At 56.2% G+C, this 24,498-nt stretch overlaps 3 protein-coding genes across 3 annotated transcripts in view; 2 read left to right on the top strand and 1 right to left on the bottom strand.

The window, feature by feature from the left end:
• The first annotated feature begins 482 nt into the window (after positions 1-482).
• RCHY1 (ring finger and CHY zinc finger domain containing 1) lies at positions 483-4,514 on the top strand. Its single transcript, XM_027658874.1, has 9 exons — positions 483-569; positions 684-803; positions 1,533-1,648; positions 1,720-1,798; positions 2,048-2,092; positions 2,195-2,253; positions 2,591-2,617; positions 2,888-3,008; positions 3,210-4,514. Exons 1-9 carry the CDS (start codon positions 483-485, stop codon positions 3,336-3,338), a joined length of 783 nt encoding a protein of 260 aa, XP_027514675.1. The 3' UTR covers positions 3,339-4,514.
• Positions 4,515-8,216: 3,702 nt separating this feature from the next.
• Positions 8,217-18,214, bottom strand: PARM1 (prostate androgen-regulated mucin-like protein 1). Its single transcript, XM_027659013.1, has 4 exons — positions 18,124-18,214; positions 10,360-11,031; positions 9,568-9,646; positions 8,217-9,022 (listed from the first exon to the last, which is right to left on the bottom strand). The coding sequence occupies exons 1-4, from the start codon at positions 18,173-18,175 to the stop codon at positions 8,938-8,940; spliced, it is 888 nt and encodes a 295-aa protein (XP_027514814.1). The 5' UTR covers positions 18,176-18,214; the 3' UTR covers positions 8,217-8,937.
• Positions 18,215-20,854: 2,640 nt separating this feature from the next.
• BTC (betacellulin) overlaps positions 20,855-24,498 on the top strand; it is a 4,626-nt gene continuing 982 nt past the window's right edge. The window contains exons 1-4 of the mRNA XM_027658903.1: positions 20,855-20,930; positions 23,736-23,831; positions 24,090-24,207; positions 24,349-24,495. Of these exons, the coding sequence (XP_027514704.1) occupies positions 20,855-20,930; positions 23,736-23,831; positions 24,090-24,207; positions 24,349-24,495 (437 nt within the window). The remainder of the gene's footprint in view (positions 20,931-23,735; positions 23,832-24,089; positions 24,208-24,348; positions 24,496-24,498) is intronic.

Here is a 24,498-nt window from a genome sequence, read left to right as displayed (position 1 = left end):
AAACCACAAGAAATTCCACCTCAACATCGGGAAGAATCACAGGATATTCTGAGTGGGAGAGCACCCACAACGACCATCGAGTCCATCTCCTGGCCCTAGAGGACACCCGCACGTGCCTGAGAGCGTTGTCCAAACGCTCCTTGAGCTCTGCCAGGCTTGGGGTCCTTTCCACCTCAGCACATCCTGTGATTTCCTCGTGGAGTCTCCCTCTCCGGAGACGTTCCCAACCCACCCGGGCGCATCCCTGTGCCGCCTGCTCCGGGCTGACCCTGCCTTGGCGGCGGGGGCTCGGAGTGGGCGATCCCAACCCGAGCCGGTTGGGATTCAGCGGGCAGGAGAACACAAAGGTTTATGTTTAGGGTCAGGGGCCGCCAGTTGGGAAGCCCCGAGGGCGCCGCCGTGCCCCGGAAGCGGTCGGTGAGGAAGCGGAAGCGGAAGGGGCGGGCGCGCGGGGCCGGGCGGCGGCGGCGGCGGCCACGGACATGGCTACGGCGGGGGGAGAGCCGGGATCCGCCGGGCAGGGATGCGAGCAGGGATGCGAGCACTACCGCCGGGGCTGCCGGCTGCGGGTGGGTCAGCCGGGGGCGCTGGGCTGGGCAGTGTGTGTGTGCGTGTGTGTGTGTGTGTGTGTGTGCGCGCCCCGATCCCTGCCCTGATCCGTGCCGTGCCCCCTCCGTTCCCAGGCGCCGTGCTGCGGGAAGCTGTACCCGTGCCGGCTGTGCCACGACGGCGCCGAGGAGCACCAGCTGGACCGCTTCCGAGTGTCCGAGGTGCAGTGCATCCGCTGCCACCTCCTGCAGAAGGTGCGTCCTTCTTCTGGGAAGGGAGGGAAGGAGGGGTGGGAAGGGGATCGCAGCATCGCAGGGGCACGGGACGGGCCGGTTGGAAGAGGCCGCAGAGGATCGCCTGGGCCCACCTCCCTGCTCGAGCAGGGTTACGGGCTGAAGTTGTGTCAGGGGACGTTTAGGTTGGATCTCAGGAAAAGTTTTTTTCCCCCAGAGGGTGGTCGGGCACCGAACAGGCTCCCCAGGGCAGTGCTCATGGCACCAAGCCATGAGTGTCTGGACAACGCTCTCAGGGACATGGTAGGATTGTTGGGGAGTCCTGTGGAGGGCCAGGAGTTGGACTCCATGATCCTTGTGGGTCCCTTCCAGCTCAGGATATTCTGTGATCCTTGAGCACATGGCACAGGATTGCATCCAGGCGGCTCTGGAATGTCTCCAGTGAGGGAGACTCCACACCCTCTCTAGGGAAACCTGTACCAGTGCCTGGGAAAGATTGTTCTTCCTCACGTTCACGCGGCGCTTCCTGTGCATCGGCTTCTGCCCGTTGGAGATCCCCTCAGTCATGTCTTATCACAGCTGAACAGGCCCAGTTCCCTCAGCCTTTCCTCACAGCAGAGGTGCTCCAGTCCCTTAATCACCTACACAGCTCTGCACTGGACCCGCTCCAGGAGCTCCGTGTCTCTTCTTGTCCCGAGGCGCCCGGAACTGGTCGGAGCGCTCCGTCTCCAGCTGTTCCTCTCCCCTCAGGCCCAGCAGCGCTGCGAGGGCTGTGACAACCTCTTTGGCGAGTACTACTGTGACATCTGCCACCTCTTCGACCGCGACAAGAAGCAGTACCACTGCGAGGAGTGTGGCATCTGCAGGTGTGTGTGGGTGGGCGGCCGGGCCCCGGCTCCTCGGGGAGCTGGCCCTGCCCTGACACCTCTCTCCTCAGGATCGGCCCCAAGGAGGATTTCTTCCACTGTTCCAAGTGCAATCTGTGCCTGAGCCTGAGCCTCCGAGGGAAGCACAAGGTGAGAATACGCCGCTTAACTCCACGTCTTAAAAAAATAACACCCCTGAAGCTGGTTGGGCCTCAGCCCCATCTGAGGCCACAGGAACAGGGGGAGCAGTGGGTTCTGCTCCTCTGAATTCACCTAACAGTGACACAGAGGCCACCAGTTAAAAATACAAGAAATTTACACGTAGGAACTTTACAGTTTAGAAAAATACAGATATCTCTACAACAGAATAACTTTTTCTTCTCTTTTCCGTTTACAAAGTGCATTGAAAATGTCTCCAGGCAGGATTGTCCCATATGTTTGGAGGTGAGCTGCTGCTTTTCATCTCTTGGATTACTGTGAGCCCCTATTTTTGACTGTGTTTGAATTAATTGTTTTCTCTTTTGTCTGATACTTGCCTTGAAATAGGATATTCACACGTCTCGTGTTGGAGCCCACGTTCTGCCATGTGGTCACCTTCTTCACAGGTAAAGCAGATACCTGAGAAAGGGGAATAGCTGCTGCCTTTTGTGGGGTGTTTATTCAGCAGCACTTTGTATCAGCTGCTTACAGCTGGTTTCTAAGGGACCCACGTGGTGGGGACCGTCTGTTTCACCAGTAAATATTTTCTTTAGAAGGGTTGTCTTCCTTCCGCCGTTAATTTTGACGATGGGAAGCTTTCCTCTCACTTGCCCTCGGGATACTTTTAACTTCTGCTTTGGGGATAGCTGTGTGCCTTTTTCCTGTGTTCAGTCCAAGTCAGTGTTACCAGTCAGAAAAAATAGCATTCTTCTTACTGAACTGCTCGCTGTGTTTCCTTTTCAGAACATGTTACGACGAGATGCTGAAGGAGTAAGTATTTCTAAACATCTTTCAATATTATCATTGTCGAAACATATTACTCCAGGAGGCAAAGCTCATGTTGCCAGTTCTGTACCAAGTAACTTAAAGTCGATTCCTAAAGCATTAAAGGGCATTTAAATTCCAATTCCGTTTGCAAGAACTTCCTGTTTCGTGGTGTCTGTTTGACTGGTACAATATGCAACTCACCCTTTTGGGTGGATTTGTTTCATGGCCTGGCTCCGTCTTCTGATTTAGACATTTTTTTCCCCTTCCTGCCAGAGGTTACAGGTGTCCTTTGTGCATGCACTCGGCGTTAGATATGAGCAGGTACTGGCGCCAGCTGGACAACGAAGTGGCACAGACTCCCATGCCCACAGAGTACCAGAACATGATGGTGGAGGTAAGACATCAGCCTTGCACCCCGTGCCTGGGTTTGGTGGAACTGTGCCTTGGAGTTACTGGCAGTAGAGGGCACTAGGAAGTTGTCCTGGATCAGAAGTCAACCTGAGGGGTAGGGAACTATAAGGAAATGTCATGTGTAGGCTGACAGTATTTCATAATTCCTGGTGCCAGAGCTTCTCCCTCTCTTTTCTCCGTGCAGATCCTTTGCAACGACTGCAACGCCCGCTCCACGGTGCAGTTCCATCTCCTGGGCATGAAGTGCAAGAACTGTGAGTCCTACAACACTGCCCAGGACGGACGGTGCCGGCTGCCCTTGGAGGAGCAGTGACCAGGACACTTGGCTGGATGAGGAAGACTCTGCCGCAGAAGAGGCTTCCCAGAAAAACCCAACACTTGTCAGTAAAAATGTGTTCCAAGTTCAAGGAGCCCTTGGCTGCGTCAGGGAAGAGGGAGCTGAGGAGGAGAGCAGCGTGATGAGCAGCTGACGCAGCAGAAGATGTTTTGGGGGCAGCTGAAGGTGAGGGGAGGTGGAGGTGCAGCTCTTGGGGCTGCAGCTGCCGGGGAAAATGGGTCGCTTTGAGAGCAGCTTTTTTGGATAAAGCTGACATCCGCAGTGTTCCTTCGGGATGACGTCTTTGTTCCAGGGCCTCGGAACAGCTGGAGAGGGGGAGCTTGCAGGAATTGCGTCCTTTGCCTTCATGTGGTGACACCTGTGTGTACAGAATCCCCTCAAAACAAAGCTCCCCTGCCTGCCGTGACAAAGGACCCAAAAAAACAAGGTGCATTTTCCCCTGGGCACCCGTCCTGACCTGCTGCTGTCCCTTCACTCAGGCTCCTTTACCAGCTGCAGTCACTTTTACCCCCATTTCTTCCTCATTTTGCTTCATTCACTGGGAAGGACCAAGGTGTTGTAGGGTTTTAGACACGTACACAAGCTCGATACTTTGATTTTAAGTACCTGAAAGTGAAGCACATCCTTGACATCGGGCTGAGCCTGAGATGTTCACTGAAGTAACACGAGTTCAGAGGCACTTGAGTAGTGCAGGGAACAATTTTTGTGGTTTTTTTTTTTTTTAAACAGTAAATTTCACTGTGGGGAGAGAATGGAGGGGGGCTGACTGCCTTAAAAAAAAAAAAAAAGCAAATAAACCCCCCAAACCTGCCCTTCTGCATATGATATCCTGCCCGAGGTGTTTTGCAGTCTTAAATGTCACAGAAAGTTCTTGATTTCTGTGAATTTCACATGCAAACAGTTTACAGTAATACGATATTAAAAAAGCTCAGTTACTCTTCGTGTTACAACTACTCCTTTTGTATTTGTTCTGTTGTAAAACAAGAGCTTTTCTTAATCCAACAGTGCCCCTTTCTGTATGGAATATTTAGGATTTGGATGTTAGCTGTTGTAGCTCGCCTTGACCGGAGTATCTTTTTCTGGAGCACTTTTCTCACTGCTATAAATAAATGTAAAATAACATCTCTATTAAAATAAACAAATTACACTGTGTGTGATGTGCTCTCCTTTCACACCCGCACTCCCTGGAAATTCCCAGGCTGAGTTTAAACCATGATTCAGTGCTGAAAAATGGTTGGATGTGGGGATGTGTGAGGCCTGGGACGCTGTTAGGAAAAACAAGTGGGTTTATCAGCTCCTGTGTTCTCCTATTTTTGTGGTAGAAGCAAGACTCCTGCTGCTTTGGAGCACCCTCTGGATGTCTGCTGGCAGTTGGTGACTCCACCACCTTCTGGGATGGAGACCTGCTCCCAGGTAAGCCCACTGGGGCTCCTATCAGCCTGCAGGAGTTGTCATCCCAGAAAACTCAGTAGCCAAAGTAGCCTTTGTCTTGCTAGTGGTAAAACTGTGCTGGTCAAGTCCACAACCAAGCAGGTTTGATGCTAAACTGGAGGCTAATTTTATTGCAGCTAGAAACATTCCTGTTTGGATTCCAACCACAAGAGGAGGCTGAAAGGAAATGTATAGTCAAGCTGAGCTTTGGAAGAGCAGCTCCCTCCCCAGCTGGACTTTGGTGTTGGGAAGGAAAATGGTTCTTGGGGGTGGGATCCGGGTGATTTTGGCCTTTTGCTCTCCTGCTTTTGGTGTTTGCCTCTGGAAAGTGCGGGAAGGAACTGATGCCACCAGCCGAACCCCTGTTCCACACGTTTTGTCTTGGCACTGAGCCCTCGACTCCCTTTGCCAGGGAATAAATGGCACAGCAAAAAAAGGAATGGCATTTTGAGGGGGCAAAGATAAATGGAGCAGATAAAGACGAGCGAGGAACTGCTTTATGGGATGGAAGGTGCCGCATGGAGCTTTGCTGCCCTGTCCTGTGGAGATGCAGCCGACGACGGGAGCGGGAAGGATGCTCGGATCAGGGCAGGGTGATGATCCTGGGATGAAGGCAGCTTGGCTGTGGGAGCTGTGGGGAAGCTCCCACAGCTGCCTGCCACCCGGAATCCCACCTGCCTCACCAGGCAAGGGCAGAATCGGGAGCAGATGGGACCATCTCTGCCTTTTGTGGGAAAAATGTGGTGTTCCAGCAGGCGCGAGGGCCGCAGGCACACACAAGGTCACGGAGCTATTAATAAAGCCAGGGCCTGCTGGAGTATGTGAAACCCGGGAGAGGGACTCATGGACACAGTGAGCAGAGCAATGCAGGACCAGGGGGCTCAGACAAGCCCTCCATCCCATGGGAATGTGCCATGGGGAGCCATGGGGAAAGCAGATCCCCGATTTTGGGCTGGTTTCGTGACTCTGGTGTGGGTTTGTGTTGCTCTAGTAACATCATTTGGGGTGGAAGAGGGGGTGTTTCCTATCAAACCTCCAGGACAGCCATCTCCTCCCGGACAGCCATCCCTTCCCACGGCTTTCCCGGTGCCAAGGCCGATGTCTTGCCCCTGCCTGGCTGAGGAGGAGCCATCTGTTTTTAAATTTCCAAGTGGAAGGAACGCAATTAGGGAAAGGCTGGTCATGTGGTGCTATTTATATCTCAGAGGGGCAGGGGAGCATCTGTCTCTGCAGCTCCAAGCTCAGCCCAGGGGTGCGCCGGGGCCTCCGCGCTGGAAACGGGGCAGTTTCCTTTTTTTTGCTCCTTGATGGTCCCAGTTGGAGTTGGATCTCTGAAACCTGAACCTGTTCCTTTATCTAACGAGCCTTATTGCTCCTGGGAGCTGCAACCAGCAGTACCCCTGCTAACGAGTCCTTGCTCCTGACTCCAGTAATTCCGCCGAGAGTCTGAGGAGACGACGCTTGGAAGCATGTGGATGATATATGGGAATACTCACAAATGAGCAAAACAAGGGCATAATTAGGGAGGCCAGAGGGAGTCTGGAAGCAGTGATAAAGCAGCCTGCAGCTCTCTGGCGAGGGCAAGGCAGGAGACCTGGGGAGGGATCACGTCATCCGCAGCGCTGCTGCTGCCAGACTCCCGCGAGGTCGGGGAATGGGATGTTCTGCACGGAGCTATGTGAACTATTTTTTTTTCCTATATAAATAAAATATCTCCGAGGTGAAATGGAGCCAAAAACGGGGGGAGTTGGAGGGAGGGAGGGGGAGTTGAGAGGAGGTGGCATCGAGCCAAAGTTGGGGCAGCCTATGGGAAAAGTGAGGGTTTGCTGTTTCTGTAAATAAAACAAGCCTGTGGCAGGGTTAACATCATTGTTTTTGAAAAGAGAAGGGAAAAGGGCCTTTTTTATGGCATGTCCTGCTTGTCTTTTCCCCTTCTTCCCTGTTATAATAGTGTGGGACAGGGACCCCTGGGTAAGCCAGAGGGTCTGAGGTGGGAATGTGAGAGGGCAGCCGTTGCCTGGAACACAGGCATCCTCCCTCTAAGGGCATCATCCCCCCAAACAAAGTGCTTTTTCCACTTGGCCAATACATCTGTTACTCTTTAGGCTGTCCCGTGCCTTGGCCCGTGCTGGCAAACAGTCCTGTAGATGTAAACACGTTATCCATGTCCACATTATCCACGTCACAGGGCAGCTGCATTGTGAACAAGGGCACTGGGGATGGTTTCTGGTCCCGGGCACTTGTGGGAAGCCAAGGAATCTATTTTCACCGTAGGATACCCCCAAAAATACGTACAACCTCTTCCTTGCACTGTAGGCAAGAGAGAGTCATTCTTTTTGACCACCCAGGCACAGGGTTCATCAGGAAAGCTGACACCCCATTTCTGTTCTCTTTCATGAAAAGGGAATTTATTCCCTTGGGGGTTATATATTTTTAAGCAAAGGTGACAGCTTTTCTTCTCCTTTTATTCCCTCCTGTGTTTTAGCAGCAGCATTTGAGCAAAGTGAGTGATTTTTTTAATAGTTTGGGGAGGGCTTTTTTTTTTTTCAATGCCAACTCTTTGCTGTTCCTGGACAATAATGAGTTGTAGATCACAAGGAGTGAGGGAGAACCTTTTCTGTGGGGTTTTGGGGAGGGCAAGCGCAGCATCACGACACCCAATTTGCTTCAAGAGAAGAAGGGTGCTGATTTTTTTACTCAGTTTGTGTTTTATTTTAACCAAGGTGACCTAATTCGCTGCTTCTTGGGTGCCCAAAAGGTGAAAGGGAGTTTTGCCCATCCTGAGCATCCTCGGAGCCTGCACTGCCCTTTGTGTGTGCTCCCAGCCCCAAGAGTTTTCCAGACTGGCTGTATTTGGAAGGTGCAACAACCATTTCCTGCTTCTACCGAGTTTGAACTAAAAGAGACTGAGGAACACTCAGTATTCACGGCAGAGGTGAAAGGATGGGCCACTGAACAGGCTAAAAAAGGCTCAGGAGGAAAAGGAAAATGCAGCATAATTGCACTTCCCTTTGGGAAGCAGAGCTTGGAGGAGCTGCCCTTGTTTCTCCCGACCTTTCCAGGTGGCTGTTGTGGTGCCGGACGCATTTATTACACTCCCATGATGGAAATCAGGAGATGATGCATCTGCTGCAGGAAGCAATCATGGGAACGCCCCAAGCTTTTGATGTTTCCTGGGATGCTCCATTTAGGAGTCAGGGCGAGCAGCAGAGCCTGTTTGCCAGCCCGTGCTGGGACACCCCAAAAGTTTGCAGCGTCATTTAGCGCCGGTTTATTTATTAAGGTCACACAGTCCGAGGGCTCTGCTTTCCACTGCCAGGGAATTTAGCCAGAGGGAGAAGTGGCTGAGCATCCTCTTCCCAAACCAACCCTGCCATCAGCCACCCACAGTCTTCGCACACTAAAAGCTGAACACAAATTGGAGATTAAAAGGACACTCCGCTGTATTTTAGCAGCCAAGATTTTTAAGGATTAAAAACAAAGCTGTGGAGCAAGCAGCCACATGTGTGAAATGGGTGGTCAGTACACCTTCCCGTGGGCTCCCAGGCTGTGTTTGGGACAAAACCCCCACCACTAAGTTGGGAAAAAAGGAAATTAGGAGCTCCTGCACAGAAGCACCTACAGGAAAAGAGAGGGAGCAGTGACTGAGCATCCCCGTAACTGTTCGTGGTCCTGGTGAGACAAGGCAAAGAATTTCACAGCAGAGCAACACAGGGAAGTGATTTTAGGGAAAGGGATAAGTGAAAGCACAGGAGACCCCTGCACACTGCTGGCCGTGTCTCAGCAACCCCCCATTCCCCCCCAAAATCACAGAGCAGCAGCATTTCAAAGGGTGCCACGGCACTGGCTGAACCTCCATCCTCTCCTTCGACCTCCCCATCCCTTCCCCCTGGGGAATTTGGGTTCCCTTGCCTATGACAAGTGGTTGACGTGCCCCAGGATTAAAGGCCAAAATTCAGGTTTATTGTTGGCACACTGCACACCCTCCCTCCTCTTCCAGTGCTCCACCAGACCCGCCGTGATCCTGCCCATGGCAGGGGCTCCTGCCCCTGGCAGCATCTCCTCGACAGCGGATGCTCTGCTGCAGAAGCGCTTATAAATTAAGGGTTTGTGGGGTTGTTTTTCTTTTTTTTCTTCATCCCTGCTAGGAATCATCGTAGAGAGGGTTGTTGTAGTTGCCCCAGGAGCCGTAGTCGTGGTCATCCAAGAGCCTTCCATAGGAGGAGTGCCTGCCAGGGAAAGCAAACCTATTGAATTGGGGGTTTGTTAGCTGTTCTACCGTGGGCTGAAGAATTATTCGTGCAAGGATATTTTAAGAGGAAGCACCAGGGCAGAAGGTAAGTCCAGGCTGGATTTTGCCCTTGTTGAACCAGACTAGGCAGGGCAGGGAATTAAAACAAGACCTTTGCTCATCTCAGCTGTCAGCAGAGCCTCATTAGGGATGCTCAGCGCTGGGCTGTGCTGCTGTTTATTGTCCCAGTCACAGCGAGACCCACGGCAGCAGCTTTCCCAAGGGATAATTACTGGTTATGGCTATGCTGAGCAGTGTCTCTGGCATTTGAGCGAGGCTCTTGTAAAACGAGGAATTAAAACTCTGCTTTCCAGTATAGAAGGGGTAGGAAACGCAGCCGTGCTGGGACCAGAGGCTACACATCACCCCACCGTGCTTGGGGACGGCATCTCCTCAGGGCTTTGCCCTTGAGCATCACCCTTGTGATGGTGAGAGGGGCTGAAGCCTCGGGGGTGGGGAGGGGCACCCCAAAAATAGCCTTACCTGATCTTGAGGTACGCTGCTGCCCCGAAAACCAGCACCACCACCACGATGACGGTCACGGTTATGGCCACGATGCTCCCTGTGGATGATCCATCAGAAAGGGCAAGGTTCAGCCTCCCCAAATCCCAGCTCTGTGGCGCTCACCTCACACCCCAGCTGCTCCCAATACACCCGTGCCAGCCATCTCTGGTAGGGGGAATATTCCCTCACTGCTTCCCAAAGAGCATGCAGGGCACTCTTATATTTTTGTGATGGCCCCTTTCACATAAGTCAGGAGAACTGGGGATAAAACACAGCTGGGCTTTGCTTGGGGACCATGGACTCACTCCTTGAAGCTCCTCCCGGCACCAGGCAGCCAAGGCTGGAAAATACTCCACATCCTTCTCTTTTCTGACCTTATGGAGCACTTTTCAGCTACCCGAGCTCACAGAAGGGGACAGGGAAAAGTGGGTATCAACTTAGTGAGGTGAACAGGAGGGAGGAGAAAAACCTGCATCACCCTAACCCAGGCTGCACCCGCCATCCAACCACTCCTTTCCTCTCATCCTTAAGCACTTCAAGGCAAATTTACAAAACTAAGGATTTTGTTCCTGTCTCCAGGCAACCGAGATTTGTCATCTACAACTCCCCGCCTCTGCCAGTGGAGCAGATGACACGGGCCCCTCCAGGAACGCTGCTGAGTGATGCTCCCAGGAAGCTGACCACCCCTTCCCTTCCAATTTGGGGGGTCTGCCCCTCCTGTCCGAGCACACCGAGGCTGGCACTGTGTCTCTGAGGAGGGGTGATGCTCACCTGCACTCAAGGCACGCGGCACCTCCTCCATGGTGACTCCGGTGGCTTTGTCCGAGGCCGTGGCCTCGGCCGCGCTGGGGCTCACCACAGTCACTGGGGGGGACGTTGGCTCCACAGCCAGGCTCGATGCCATGGCCAGTGTGCCCAGAGAAGGGACATCCTCGGTCAGCATCGGTGGCTGGGTGGTGCCAGGGCTCGCCAGGACAGGCGTTGGGGACAAGACTGAGTCCGGGTTGCCGGTGGGAAGGGAGGCAGAGGACGAGGACGCAGCCGTGCCCGTGGGGCTGGAAGCTGCCCCCAAATCCACGGTGCTTCTTGCCAAGCTGGCAGGATTTGCTGTCCGATGAGCTGGGGCTGTCTCCGAGGTGGGTGGCACCGAGATGGGGTCGGAGGAGGCAGAGGGACTGTCTGTCACGGCGATGGAGCTCACGGTGGCGGAGACGGGAGTAGGGGATGGTGCTGCCACAGGGGTGGCATTGTGGCCAGCCCCCTCCACTGGCCCGGAGGACATCTCATCTCCAGAAGGTCCCGTGGGCGTGGGCAGGGAGGGCTGGCCAGGAGCTGGTGTGGGGACATCGGCATCCCTGGAGTCTGGTGGCACTGGGATCCCCTGCCAGAGGAAAGGGGGGCTGATGGGGTGCCGGGGTGATTCTGGGGAGTCATCACCCAGTCCTAGGAGTGAGACAAAGAAATATCAAAAACAGGGAAGGCCTTGGGGTGACCTGAGGTGTGGAGAAGTACTGAAGGTTTGAGGAATTAAGCTGGAAATAAGTTTGTTTTTAAAACGCTGCGAACCATCTAAAATAAAGAGGTGGAAAATGGAGTTGTGTACCTAGAGGTGAGGTTTAAACCAGATAGTTGCCCTGGCATAAATCAACACCCATTTTTTCCCCAAGGTTGGAATCCCCTCATTCCCAACCACCCCCTCCATCTTTCCAGCATCTCCACTCAGCAGCAGGGTAGGAAGCTCCTCCTCGCAGCAACCACCGTGCAGCTGGGAATGATAACACAAGACGCCTCTTTCTCCTCTCCCCCCATTTCCTTGTGCATTCATTCATTTGTCTCCACTTCTTAGCATGAAGATGAGTCATTTTCTCCTCTGTCCCCACCAGCTGACTGCTGGGGCTTTTTTCTCCCCCTTTCTAGGCCTGAACTCAGCACTGGTCCGGCACTGGCAGCTGGCTCCCTCAGTATGGTTGGGGTGAGGGAAGAGTGTGCCAGCACTACGTGACATTGGGAGGCATTTTTATTCCATCTATTCATTTATTTACACCCCCAGAGCATCCCAAACCCAGCACTGGGAAGAGCAAGAACTCATTCCAGCTGCAATGAACTAATTATATGAGTGTGGAGGACAAAACCATTCAGTGTCTTGTGGTGGGATGTGGCACTGGTGAAACAAAATTTCTTCATTGGTACTGTGGATGCCTAAGTGAAGGGCCCCATTTCCCAAGGAAAAGGGTCTTGGAGGTGGGACTGAGGCTGTGGCTGCTCTTTTCTCTCAGGGATAAGCACTTGGAGATGTCTCTGAGCTTTCACCCTCCTCAGGCTGAGGACACAAGGCTAATAAACCTTAGGATAAGGGAGAGGAGATGGATGACAGGCTGGAATCTGGTTACTGAATAAGCCACCTGGCTTTCCAGACCACCACAGTGGCAGGGAAGCCTGGAGCAAGCATCCTTCAGATCAAGGTTCAGCATCCATCTGTGTTTCAAGAGTCCTTGCTCCAAAACACCTGGACATTCCAATTTCTCCAACAGGTACCAGGCAGCCTCTGCAGCCCAGCATGACCATCAAGATCCTCCCAGGGCTGGGAGCACCTTGAAAGTTTGTCACCTCTGTAAATGTAGATGTTCCCAGGCTCTCTAGGACAGAGGACAGATTTCAACCTCTGGGCAAAGCCGCCCTGATGTCCCAAATTGCTTGGGGTCAGCAGAGCTCCCATGATCTACTTGAACTTTGGAGGCAAACCAATAGGGAGCTGGGAAAGCTGGCAGTGCTGCAGGCCTGGATGAGTCAGGAAGTTTCCGATAATATCTAGGGGGTATAAATTCAGAGGGCGAGCCAGAACTGGATGCAGGAACAATCCTTGGCTGCTGGCTGGGTGCTCCTGGCCAAGAAGGTCACAAGTCACAACGACACTTCCCAGGAGAGAGAGCACAACCGAAGGCAGCACACTGCTCAGCTCAGGCCTGGTTTTCTGTCTCTCCCTACCAGCAATCCCTGCCTGTGCCAGCACTGGGCCATCCTCTTGTTTTTCCAAGCCATCTGCTTCACCAGGTGATCTGGGACCCAGCCCAGTGGACTCCCCTGGGGTCCAGCTCTCACCTAGAGCACATGATCCCAGGAAATCCCAGCCACAATCCTAGAGGCAAGGCAGGCTGCTTCTGAATTGGAATCAGGATGAAAGGATAAAAAGGCTGAGGACTGCATCAGGATGATCCACATGCCCCCATGTCACTCCACCCAGCTCATGGACAACCTGGCCATGGATTGATGACTGTCCCCAGGGCCAGAGAGAACCCAGTTTAACTGCAAGCCCTGTCCTCTACCATCACATGTGAAAGAGAAGATCAAAGGGAAAAAGAAAAGCCAAGGAGGGTGTTTCCTTGTTTCCCCAACACCTGATCTGTAGGAGCTGCTGCTGGGAGCAGGAAGCAGAGCAGTGCGCTGGAATAAGGGACAAAACAAACAACTACAAAACTCCTTTTAAGACCACATCCAGTGGCTAAAAAAACTCAACCAGGGGCTGTCAGAGGGACTGAGGGATGTTAGCTCCCAAAGGATGCCGAGCATAGCTCAGCCCTGAGGAATTTGCCCATCTAATTCACTTAAGGCAGTTGACCACCCCGCTGGAATCCAGCACAGAGCCGAGGCAGGGGGCTGCCAGGACAAGGTAACCACCTGGGAAAGCAGCAGGGCCACACTTCAGAGCCCCACGGGACCTTTGGAAAGTCCTTTTTCCAGGTTTTCTTCACTAGAAATACGGAAAACAGCCGAGGAAAGAACAACCCAAAGCCAAATAATTCTAATATTCTGCTTTGGGGAATATTAACCCTTATGACCCGCCAACCTAAGGAATGAGCCATCCATGTGATGGACTGTCTCCCTCTCCTATTGCCACGCTGCTCTCCTGGCTCCTGGAAGCCCCACAGAGGGACAGGTCTTGCCCTTGTGGGAGCTGAGCACCTCTCATGCTCTGTTTGGGAAAGGGCTGCGTGACCCGGGCAACGCATTTCCCAGGCACTCCAAAAGCCATTGCAGCAAATCCTCAATTGCTCTGCCTGCTGAAACGCAGCATAAAAAGCCACTGGAGGACATCTCCAGGCTGAGTGAATGACATCAGATGGAGCAGCCTCGCTGGAGCAAACAAACATCCACTGATAAGGCAGAGATAGAGCTTTTAACAAGCCAGAATTCACTGTGCTTGACATAACCACCAGAAGATCGACATGATCTAACCCACACCCCTGCTCTCAGCCCAAATTAACCAAGGCACCCAAGCCCCAGCTGCAGTCAGGGGTGCTCCTGCAGCAGCCAAGGCCACGGGGATAATGCAAGTTTCCATAACATGAATATTATTCATTCCGCCTGCCAGCAGCGTATCCTGACTGTGCTTCAACAAGGAATCCAGCCACCTGTTCTGAACGAGAAATACAACAACAGGATGAAAACAAGCCCCTGGAACACAGAGATCTGCTGAGCACCCATTTCATGGTGTGCCTCTGCAGCAAGATCGGGTACCACTTTCTGTATCAGCTTATCAGCTCAGCAGCTGTTTTTGGGGCAAACACCAAAAAAAAAAACCCCAAGACAATACCTAACAAAAGAACCTTTTGCAGGTCCTGTGTTATGCTGGTCCTCACCAAGTGCTGATGACAGAACAGCCCCGACACCCCTGGTCCTGCAGTGTGTGTTGGTTTATAACCAGGTTAAGTGATGCAGAGCAATAAAACAATCTATATTTAAATATAAGGATTTCCTGTTCACGACCTTGTTGCCTTGGCTTTGGTTTCTGTGGCCAGGGATTCCCATACCTTGTGCTGCTTTCTTTGCAAGTTCCCTTCCTCCCTGTTCATGCTCAGCTGTAATGTTCACTGTGGTTTTTAACTGTAAAACCGGTACCATCTGGCTGTGGATGGCAAAAGCTCTCCTTCTGGTGGCTGGGACTAAACAAAACTCGGTTTTGCTTTGGGTTCAACTAGTTTTTCCAGCTGTTCAGCCCTGCACTGCCTCACCTTCCCTGTCACCACGCAGTTTGGGGTTTGGTGACGTTCACTTCTCTCCTGCCTGGCTGGAGGCCCCATCTGCAGTACACAGGGGTCTGACTGATCTCTGTACTGATACAGGGGAAGGAACACAGAGGATGTGGTGGTTCTTTGGGCCCTTCATTTGTGTCTTTCTTTTTCTAGGGTGCTGTCGTGGAGCTCTGCCTCATTATCCGCCAAAAATACGGATGATGAGGAGGCTTGGGAGCAGCTCTGCAGGCTCTAAGCTCTGTCTCACACCCACCAAACCTTTTACATGCCATCACAGAGGGAACACCCAGCTGGATTAGTAATGGGAAACGGTAGCTCCTGGGGATACCTCTGGCTGCTGTTGGGCCTCAATTAGTAAACCAGAGCCAACGTGGAGACTCCTGAGGTCTGAAGCAAAGCTCCAGCACTGCATGCGTGTGCTGGTGACCCATAATGTGGGCAGCAGCACCCCTGGGCGACGTGCTGCTCCCTTGCCTCCTGCTCCATCACCTCTGCTTTCAGTGCCAGGTTCTGTTGGTGACGGCGTAAAGAGAGCAGGAAGAGACCAAGGGGAGAAAACCAGGGGCCAGACACACACCAACAGGTAAAAGGCAAAGCTATTCCCTGATGCTGCAAAGAAGCCAAGGCCGTCAGATCAAATAAATCTGCAGTTGCTCTGATTTACTGGCGAGCCGAGCCGGCTTCCTGCGTGATTAGTTTTATTCTGCTGCATGGTCGTTAAGTGCTTTAGGGCTAATTGCTCTGAGGCTTCATGTAGCTAAGAGAAACAGCTCCACAGTAGAAATCCATGTGCTGTATCCATGTGTCCCTCACCATCCTGAGGCTCTGTCCCAGCCGTGCAGCTGGCCAGGACACCCCGGGGATGTTCATCCTACTGACGAGCTGCTCCATCAGTATCCACTTCCCCGGATGTAGCAGCATCTCTTGGAGCTGCACAGCCCGGCTTTTGCAAAAGGCAAGAGCAAAATCCATGTGGCTAAATAAAAAAGCTGGGGATTTGGGGAATCTGGCAGCCTCTGCTCCTCCCAGCTGAAAATAACTTTTAAAATCCACATGGCTGCCTGCACACTGAACAGTCCCTGTGAGCAACTCCTTCCTCGCCTGGGGTGGGTGCCCAAGTTCTCCTCAGGCCCCATGATCCCAACCCAATGGTGAGGACTGTTGGTGGCATAACAAACCCACCCTCCACACAAAGAAAATATGGTATTTCCCCCCAAAGCGAAGTGTTGCTTAATTATTCAACTCCTGAGGCCCTTGATCCTGAAGCTGCAACGGAATTACAGCAGAAAAGAAGGTGAAGAGGAATCTTTAGGTGGTTGGGAGGACGACAGACGGACCTGCCCGCCTGGGACACCTCACAGAACTTTTTCCCAGGTGAATATCTTGGATATGACTTCAGAGCCAGCCAGGAATGTTGCAAACAGCAGCTCTGCCCAAGTGACAACGTAACAGCTCCGTAATTTTCCTGGCCAGCTGCTAATTACTGCTTCTAGGTGCAGCTTTCAACGTGCATCAGCCCCATTCCAGCCCTTCCCATGAGGAGAAGCAACTGGGTTCGGCAGAGGAATTTTGGAGCATCCTCTGGTATTACAGGCAGATTGTTCCTTTGGGCTGGGAGAGGGGATAATTAACTACCCATTTCTCCTGTACTCCGGGGAGGGGCAGAGACAGGAATGCTCAAAGCTTTACCTCCTCCACGGCAGCCTAAAACAGTCCCTGAGACTCCCAGGTGCCCAAAAAGCAGCTTTGCCACCCCGAGTCTCCATGAAGAAGCGCTCGAAACCTTTAAAGCCAAGAGCTGCCTCTTGCAGGTGCTTTAAAATGTCTCAACTGGGGCACAGGGGGAGTTGCTGAAGGGGAGAGCAGGCTCAGGGCTAGGCATCATCTCAGGAAAGCAAAGCAGGTTTGAATTTACATCCCGAGTAAGGAGTAATAACAGGAGCAAAACTTCCCTGTGCGAGACACTGTTATTTCATTACGTGGCCAGGCAAAGCCCAGACTTCTTTTACTCCTGCCCAGTGACGTCCTTGCTGTCACTAAGTCCTGAAGAATGAGCTCGAAGCGTATTTAAATCATGCTCTGTGTTTCCTCCCAAGTGATAGACATATATACGTTTAAGAATTATTTCTATGGGGACAAAAAAAGTCGTAGAAACCATCTGAAAGATGCTCTGGGGGCATTGGGGAGCAGCCTGAGAACCACGGGACCACGGTCCAGGGAAATCTTTCCCGGCTTTTCTGCCAAGCCTCGCTGGCGTTGGTGCTTTAGAGAGGGATGGTCGTGGGAACAGCTTCGGGTTTGGCCCGGGCGCTGGGAAAAACCCGCCTCCCAACCCCAAAGGTTGGCTCCTGGCAGAGGCTGGCTGCTTTGGGGGCAAATTTGGGCCAGGCAGGAGCCTGAGAGAGCAGCATCCCCAGCATCCCCACGGAGCAAAATGTTCATCCCTATCCCTCCCTAATACATTTGCTTGGAAAGCGCAGAAAGAAACAGGAGCTTGTTGGCAAACTCCCCCTTTACAGGGAGAAGGATTCATTCGGCTCTCCCTCCCCTCGCACCACTGGGGTCGCTTATCAGGGGAGGGTTTCCCGCAAGCTGATGTGGTTCGGGGTGGTGGTTTGGGGTCCTGCAGCCGCGACCTGCCCAGCTGCTGTTTTGGGGACGTGGCTCAGGGGCTGCGGGCTGTCACAGCAGGGAGCACAGAGCTGGCCCTGCTGCCTCGTCCCCTCGCTGTGCTCTGCCGGCAGGGATTGATAATGACAGCTTTGCCCGATGGATTTCTCCTCGCGCGCGTCCCCGGTTATGCAAGTGTGTTTTCCATGTTTCCGAGCAGGCAGCTCCTCGTGTTGTTTATTAAAAACCCAGCCGGGGTGGGTGGCGGGGTGACCTGCGCTCGCTGTCCCATCGGCCGGGGGCAGAACTGTCTCCTCTGACCGTCTCGGTGGGGGAAAAGGTTTCAAACTGGGTGTTTCTGCGGAATGGGGAGGTTGGTGCTGCTGGGGGGAGATGCCTGGAGCTGGTGGGGAAAACACCAGGAGCTGGGGGTGCGGGAGCCTCCGCTCAAGGCCAGGGAGACACATAAAAGCTCCTTCAAAGCAGTGACCGCGCTGGGAAGGGGGATGCAGGGCTGGGGGTGAGCACCAGCCCGGGCAGGGGGGTGCCCGTGAGGAGATGTTGGTGGTCCCATGAAGTTGTCCTCCTTCAGGGCAGCCGGGAAACCGGCTGGGGACCCTCCTGTGGGGCAGTGGATGAGGAAAAGAGGGATGAAACACCCCTTGCCCGCTCCCACCGCCGTCATTGGGGGATCCCTGGGGGGCGTGAGTGGGACCAGTGGTGGTGGGTCGCTCTACGGAACCCTTCTCCGGACATCCTGCCGGGAAGGAGCCGGGCCGTCCCCGGCAAAGCGGGGGCTTTGCCTTCCCCCCGTCCCCACGCCGGCACACACCCGGGGGCTCCCCGGTGTGTGTCCCCCCGCCGTCCCCACGCCGGTGCGGCGGCTGTCGCTTACCTGCCGGGAGGAGGAGGAGGGCGAGGAGGAGGAGGCGGCAGCAGCAGCCCATGGTGCCGGCGGCGCTGGCAGCCGCGGCGGGAGGGACGCACCGCCCGGCCCCGCCACCGCCACCGCCCCGGTCCGGCCCCCGCCGCCACCGCCGCCGCCCCCCTGCCCGCACCCGGCCCACAGCGGCACCTGCCGGCCCCGGGCACCGCGGCGGGGATGCGGGACCCGCACCGGGACAGCGGGAGGGGCACGCCGGGCACCGGGAGGAGGATGCGGGGGAGGCTCCGGGAGGAGGATATGGGGCGCTGGGCGTGTGGGACCGCAGCATCGGTGGGTACCTGGAGCTGGCTGTAGGGTACCAGGCACCGGGAACACCGTGCTGGGTGCTGGCACTGGGACCAGTCGCCCTGCCCTGGGATGACTGGATGCTGAGTGCCTCACGCTGTCAGTGGGCATCATGATCTGAGGACCGGGCATGGGGTGCTCTTGTCCCAGCCAGTGGCACCAGGTGGGGGATCAGGGTGCCCTGTGGCACTGCCACTTGTCCCCCTTCATCCTCAGGGCCATGCCAGCTCCTGATTCAATATAATGCCTTCCCACAGCAAAACCAGCTCCCAAAATGCAGCTCCCAGTGCCCAAAGGACACAGCCAGGAGACACCTGTGGCACAGCAGGAGGTACGAGGGCCATTTTTTTACCTCTTTCATTCTGGAAAGTGCTTTGCTGCGGGTGAAATGTTTTCAGGCTGAACTCATCACCTCCGGGCTTTCGCATGCTTGCTATGGAAAAGGATGTCACGGAGCCCAGGCTGTGGCCAAGCTATCTTTATCCAGGGTTATGCAGCCCTCTATTCTATTGCATTGTGTGGCATTTTCTCCGGATGGATCCTGGCTCTGGGCCTAAAACAGCAGGACACAAAATCCAAGTCAGCTGGCGTTCCTGAAGCGGATGGTGTTGGGCGATATCTCAGCTCTCCTTGAAACCTTTCCTCTGCTCAAGAGGAGGAAAAATAATGCTGTTATTGCTGCTGGAGCTTGGTGCCGTGGGAACAGCGTGATAATCTCCTTGCTGCTTCTCTCACATCCCTTTATTTTTTGTTGCACGCTTCCATGGGCAGGAGGAGTTTTTTGAGGAGAGGGCACAGCCACCGCTTCCCACCATGGCCTTGGATGGAAAACCCCAAACCTGAGTTGGGGTGCTGAGAGCTGGGCTGTGGGAGGCCTGGAACACCCCTGATGGTCACCAGGCTTGGGCTCCAGCTGCCATCTGCTGGTCACCTCTGCCTGGTCACCTCAGTAGAGCAGAGGACACACGGCCAGCGAGATGTCCCTTTCTGGGGATACCTTTTTCTGGGGATACCTTCTGCCAGACATTTCCCATTTCTACCGGAGATTGGAAACTGTTGCCTCTGGTGACACCTGCCTTGGGGCTCTGCCTTCATATCCAGATATGAAGGATGCTGAAGGGACACTGTTTCCTCTTGGTGGGCACAAGGATTTTTTTCCTGCCTGCTCCCTGCCTGTGCCCGCCCCACCGGGATGAAGTCAGCTCCTCTTAGGTGGCCCCGTGCCACATCCAGGTGCCAGCTGCCGGTTTCACCAGTCTTGCCCAAGTCCCCACAGGAGCTTTGCAACGTTTCTCTGGTGGTTCATCACCCCCTGCCTGCTTTTGGGGAGCAGCTGGCAGGGAGCCAGGGTGGCCACGAGCCGAGGGGCGGGCGATACCGGCGTGCCGGAGCTTGCGGCAGGATTTTTTGGCTGAGCAGGGCTGAGGGAGCTCGCTCACCCCCTGGCCAGCAGCCAAATGGCATGGCTGGGTGGCTGCCAGCACTTGCATTAATAGCTGCCAGCTTGCGGTTTGAGGTCACCCGTTCTTTCCAGTCTTTCATTTCCACCTTCCTTTCGCGCCTGTAACGACCCGGAGCAGGGAGCAGCTCCGCCTCTCCTCCCTGCCCGAGCCCCTCTTCGCTGGACGAAATTCTTCTGCTTTCCTCGGAGCCAGGACAGCACCAGCCCGTGGCGCCACATCCCTATCGAGCATCCCTAGATGCCAGGAGGGGACCTGCCAGCATCCCGGGGGGACGCCTTCACCCCTGTTCCTCGAGACTTCACTCAGGGGGACAGAAAACATCCTCCCACACATTCTGAGGCAAAAAAACCACCCCAAGGCCAGCGTGCAGAGGGCTCGTGCCAAGGCACAGCCCCTTGCAGGATGATTCGGAGCTGCCGTCATCCCCTGCCAAGGCCTTTGGGAGGGTGTTTTATAGCTGCCTGCTATGAATAAATCTCCCTTTTCATAACAAGCTGGCCGGGGATAAATGGCTCTGGGGACGTGAGGCTGGGCCTGGGTGCACACCCTCCGTCCCTCCGGGGAGGGGAGCCCCGGAGTCCCTCTTGGAACCCGGGATGGCAGGATAGGGGTCCGTCTCGCTGCCCAGATCCCCAGGGATGCTGGGGTGAGGCATCTGCTTGACGCCTCCCGGCAGGACGGGGCCAGGCGTGGCTGGTGCGAGGTGGGACGTGCGTCCGTGGGACACGCGTGGGTGGGACACACGGGAGGGGACGTGCCGGGGGGGCACCGCCAGACCGCCAAGGGATGGCTCCGGCGGGGTGGGAGCCGCGCAGCTGGAAGAGGAGGAGGCGGAGGAGGAGGAGGAGGGCGGCGGTGCCGGAGCGTCCGCCCCCGTCCCGCCCCGCCGCAGCCGCCGGGCACCGGGCACCGGGCAGGCGGCGGCGGCGCGTATGGAGGCGGTGGCGGCGGCCCCGGCCCCGGGCGGCGGCCCCGGTACCCTGCTGCTCTGCCTGGCCCTCGCCTCCGGTAAGCACGGGGGTCCCCTGTCCCGCCACTGTCCCGGTCCCTGGATACCCAGATACTGACAGAGGGTGTTCCCTCCTGTCCCGGCCCGGTGCCCCCCGCCCCGGCACGGTGCCACCCCCACTGTCCCAGCCCGGTGTCACCTTCTGTCCCGGCCTCGTCCTGTTTCTGGTCCCCGTGCTGCCCCCATCCCATCCCGCTGCTTCCCGATCCCTGGTGATCCTCCACCTGCCTCCTGGTCTCATCCCGGTGCTCCCCCTGTCCTGGTGCTTCCCCATCCCACCCTGCTGCTCTCCCGGTCCCATTCTACTGCACTCCTGTATCCCCCGCTGTCCCACCCCATCCCGATGCTGACGCTGTCCCATCCCAGTGTTCACCCTGTCACCCTGATGTTTTCTCCAGTTCCATCCCAGTAACTCCCTGTGTCCCCCCGGACAATCCCATCCCAGTCCTTCCCCCACGCCCAGCCTGGTGTTTACCCAGTCCCATCCCGGGAGTCTCCCATGCGTCCCCAGGTCTCATCCTGGAATTCCCCAGCACTCCGTTCCAGTGCTCCCCTTGGCTCTGAATCCCTGCATCCTTTGGGGCCAGAGTATCCTGGCTGGATCCTGGAGCAGGAGTGGGATACTTTTCCCACCTATTGATGGGACAGTGCTCACGGGTGCCCAAACACCCTCTGCCATCTTTGGCAGCACTGGGGAGGGGGGATGCCGGGGGGGGATGCAGTACCTATTCAGCAGGTGTGTGAGCATTCCCGTGTTAGTTCCTGAGTGTTTGGGAAGCAGGAAGCTGCAGGCAGCAGCCTACTCAAGGCCGGTAGGAGATAACAACAGGTAGGGCTGGGCAGCTGATGTCCCCCTGGCAGAGAATGCCAGCACTGGAATTTCAAAGGAGCTTTCCTCTCCGCTGGGAACAGGTTGGGTTTGGCCTTTCAGCAGGGCAGGTGACGGCACTTGGCAGAACCTGCCAAACCTGTGCTGGCAGGAGGAAACTAAGGGTGGCCGACCTGTTTTGGGGCTGGGGTGCCCCATCGGACCAAGGCAATGCCCTCGGTGGTTGCTCTCCTGCAGTTTGGGCTTTCCCGGTGGAACGTGGGGGTGTTACAGCAAACTAATCCGATGTTTGGGATACTCTCCTGGGTTATGTTTGGCTGCTCAGAAGGGAGTGCAGCCTTAGATAGTGGAGCCGGGTTCTCTGTGCATCAAAGAGATGAAGGTGTTTGCACCCGCAGCTCCAGGGTGCTGCGATCTGGCTGCCGGAGGGCACAGCCCCCCTCCCTGAGGAGCTGGCGCTGCCCCAGGGCACTCCTGCCAAGGGGCTGCCAGCCCGGAGGATGCCAGAGCTCCCCATCTGGTTGCAATAAGGGTGGGGATCTCATCTTGGTGGGGATCTTTCCATGTCGAGCTGTGAACTCGGTCACCGGGAGTGAAGTCAGACTCCCTCCCTCCCTGCACCGCCGCGTGCCCACGCCGCCCGCAGCTGCTTCCCGAGGGGAAGCCGCCCCGTGGCTCATCCCTGGTTCCCACCAGGCAGCTCCCACCCTGCCGCTGGGCTGGAGGGGCCGGTGGGCTCCGTCTCCTCCCCGCCGGGCTCTTTTGGAGCTCTGTTACCCGGAGCGCGTCATTAGCGCGGCAGTGGCTATATATAGCCAGGAGGGACGTGTGTGCCGGGAATGTCCCTGCCGTGGGACGGGGGGGGGACTCCGGAGGCTTGGCTGGGCAGCCCCCCTCACTGTTTCCAGGGTGCCGAAGGGCCGGGTGAGAAAACAGGTACCAGGAGACGAGGCTGCCAGGATTGGGCTGCGCAAGCTCTCCACTCTCTGGGAGGCCTCGACGTGCACCCACTCGGGATGGGAACACCCCCCGCCTCGGCGTGTCACCCTCGCGGGAGCCGCCTAGCACCTTGCTCCGTCAGGCAGGACCTGTCCCCGCTCCCCTGGGTGCCACCGCGGCGGGGTGAATCCCTGGGGAGGGCCGGGCTGGGAGCGGGGCCGTGCTGAGTCAGTGCTGGTATGCCAGCGATCCGGTTACCGCCGCCGTGACGCGCCGGGGCTCGGCCGCCTCTCAGTTTCGCCCCGTGGCCACGGTGACCAAGGTGGCCTCTTTCCTGGCTCAGTTCGCGCTGCGCTCCGGGGAGGCCCTAGAGCACCTTCCAGTGCCTGAAGGGGCTCCAAGAGAGCTGGAGAGGGACTTGTCACAAGGGCTCGGAGTCACAGGACTGGGGGAATGGCTTCACACTGACAGAGGGCAGGTTTAGATTGGATATCCGGGAGAAATCCTTCCCGGTGAAGGTGGGGAGGCCCTGGCACAGGTTGCCCAGAGAAACTGTGGCTGCCCCATCCCTGGAATTGTCCAAGGCCAGGCTGGACAGGGCTTGGAGCAACCTGGGATAGTGGAAAGTGTCCCTGCCTATGGCAGGGGAGTCGGAAAAAGATGTACTTTACAGTCCGTTCGGACTGAAACCAATCTGTGAGTCCATGATTCTGGACCTCCCTGGGGATCCATCCCTGCATCCTCCCAGGGCAGAGGAGCAGCTGGCTGCCTGCAGGCAGGGCTGTGTGGCCCAAAACCCGCCCCTCTGGCTCCGGGACTCCTGTGCTGGGGCGTTGACGGGTGGAGGTGACAGGCGGGGACCGGCTTTCCCTTCTCCTCGCCCTGGGGAAAAGCTGATGCTGCCAGGGAAGGGGGGCCGTGGGCGCAGCTGCAGAGCCCGTTGCCGGTCCCCACCCTGTGGCTGCGGTGGGGCTGTGGCAGGGATGCCGGGGCTCTGGCCAGGCTCCCTCTCCGAGCCACCTCCGCTGCTTTCCAGGCTTGGCATTCTTCAGCTGCGTGAGCGCCGACGCCAACGTCACCGCCGGGCATGGCACGGAGGGGCTCACCTGCGACACGGCCAAGGGGTGCACAGGTAAGGTGGAGGTGTGAGGATGCTCGGGGGAGCCGGAGGCGTTGCATGGGAGCTGGGCGGTGCAGGGGAGCGGGCTGGGATGGCACAGGAGCAGGTGTTTTGTCTGGCAGAGCCGCGCAGCCTCCACGGAGCTGGGAAGCCAAGGCCACACGTGCTGTTTGCAGCCGGCCAGGCTTGGACCTGCTGCTCCGGGATGCCGCTGCTTCTGGGCGGAGCCGTAACCCCTCTGGGGGAATTCTTTGTCCTTGGCACCCCCAGGGAACGGGACGCAGCTGCGGCGGCAGGGCCACTTCTCCCGGTGCCCGGAGGAGTACAAGCACTACTGTGTCAAGGGGAGGTGCCGCTTCCTCGTGGCCGAGCAGGCGCCGGCCTGTGTGTAAGTCACTGCTGGTGACCGGCAAGGGGTGGGATGCCGTGCCCGTCCTCCCTGGGAGAGCGGGATGAGGGGGGCACGGGCACCACGGCTGTTTTTGGGACACTCCCCCCCCTCTTCTGCCTCCCTTGTGCCGCGGGGCAGGTGTGAGCGAGGCTACACCGGGGCTCGCTGCGAGAGGGTGGATCTGTTCTACCTGCGAGGGGACCAGGGCCAGATCGTTATCATCTCCCTGATCGCCGCCATCGTCACCCTCATCATCCTCATCGTCGGCATCTGCCTCTGCAGTCAGTA

This window comes from Corapipo altera, unplaced genomic scaffold (genome assembly GCF_003945725.1).
Source record: "Corapipo altera isolate COAL_440 unplaced genomic scaffold, ASM394572v1 255, whole genome shotgun sequence".
NCBI lineage: Eukaryota > Metazoa > Chordata > Aves > Passeriformes > Pipridae > Corapipo > Corapipo altera.
This window is presented reverse-complemented; position numbering and strand designations above follow the sequence as displayed.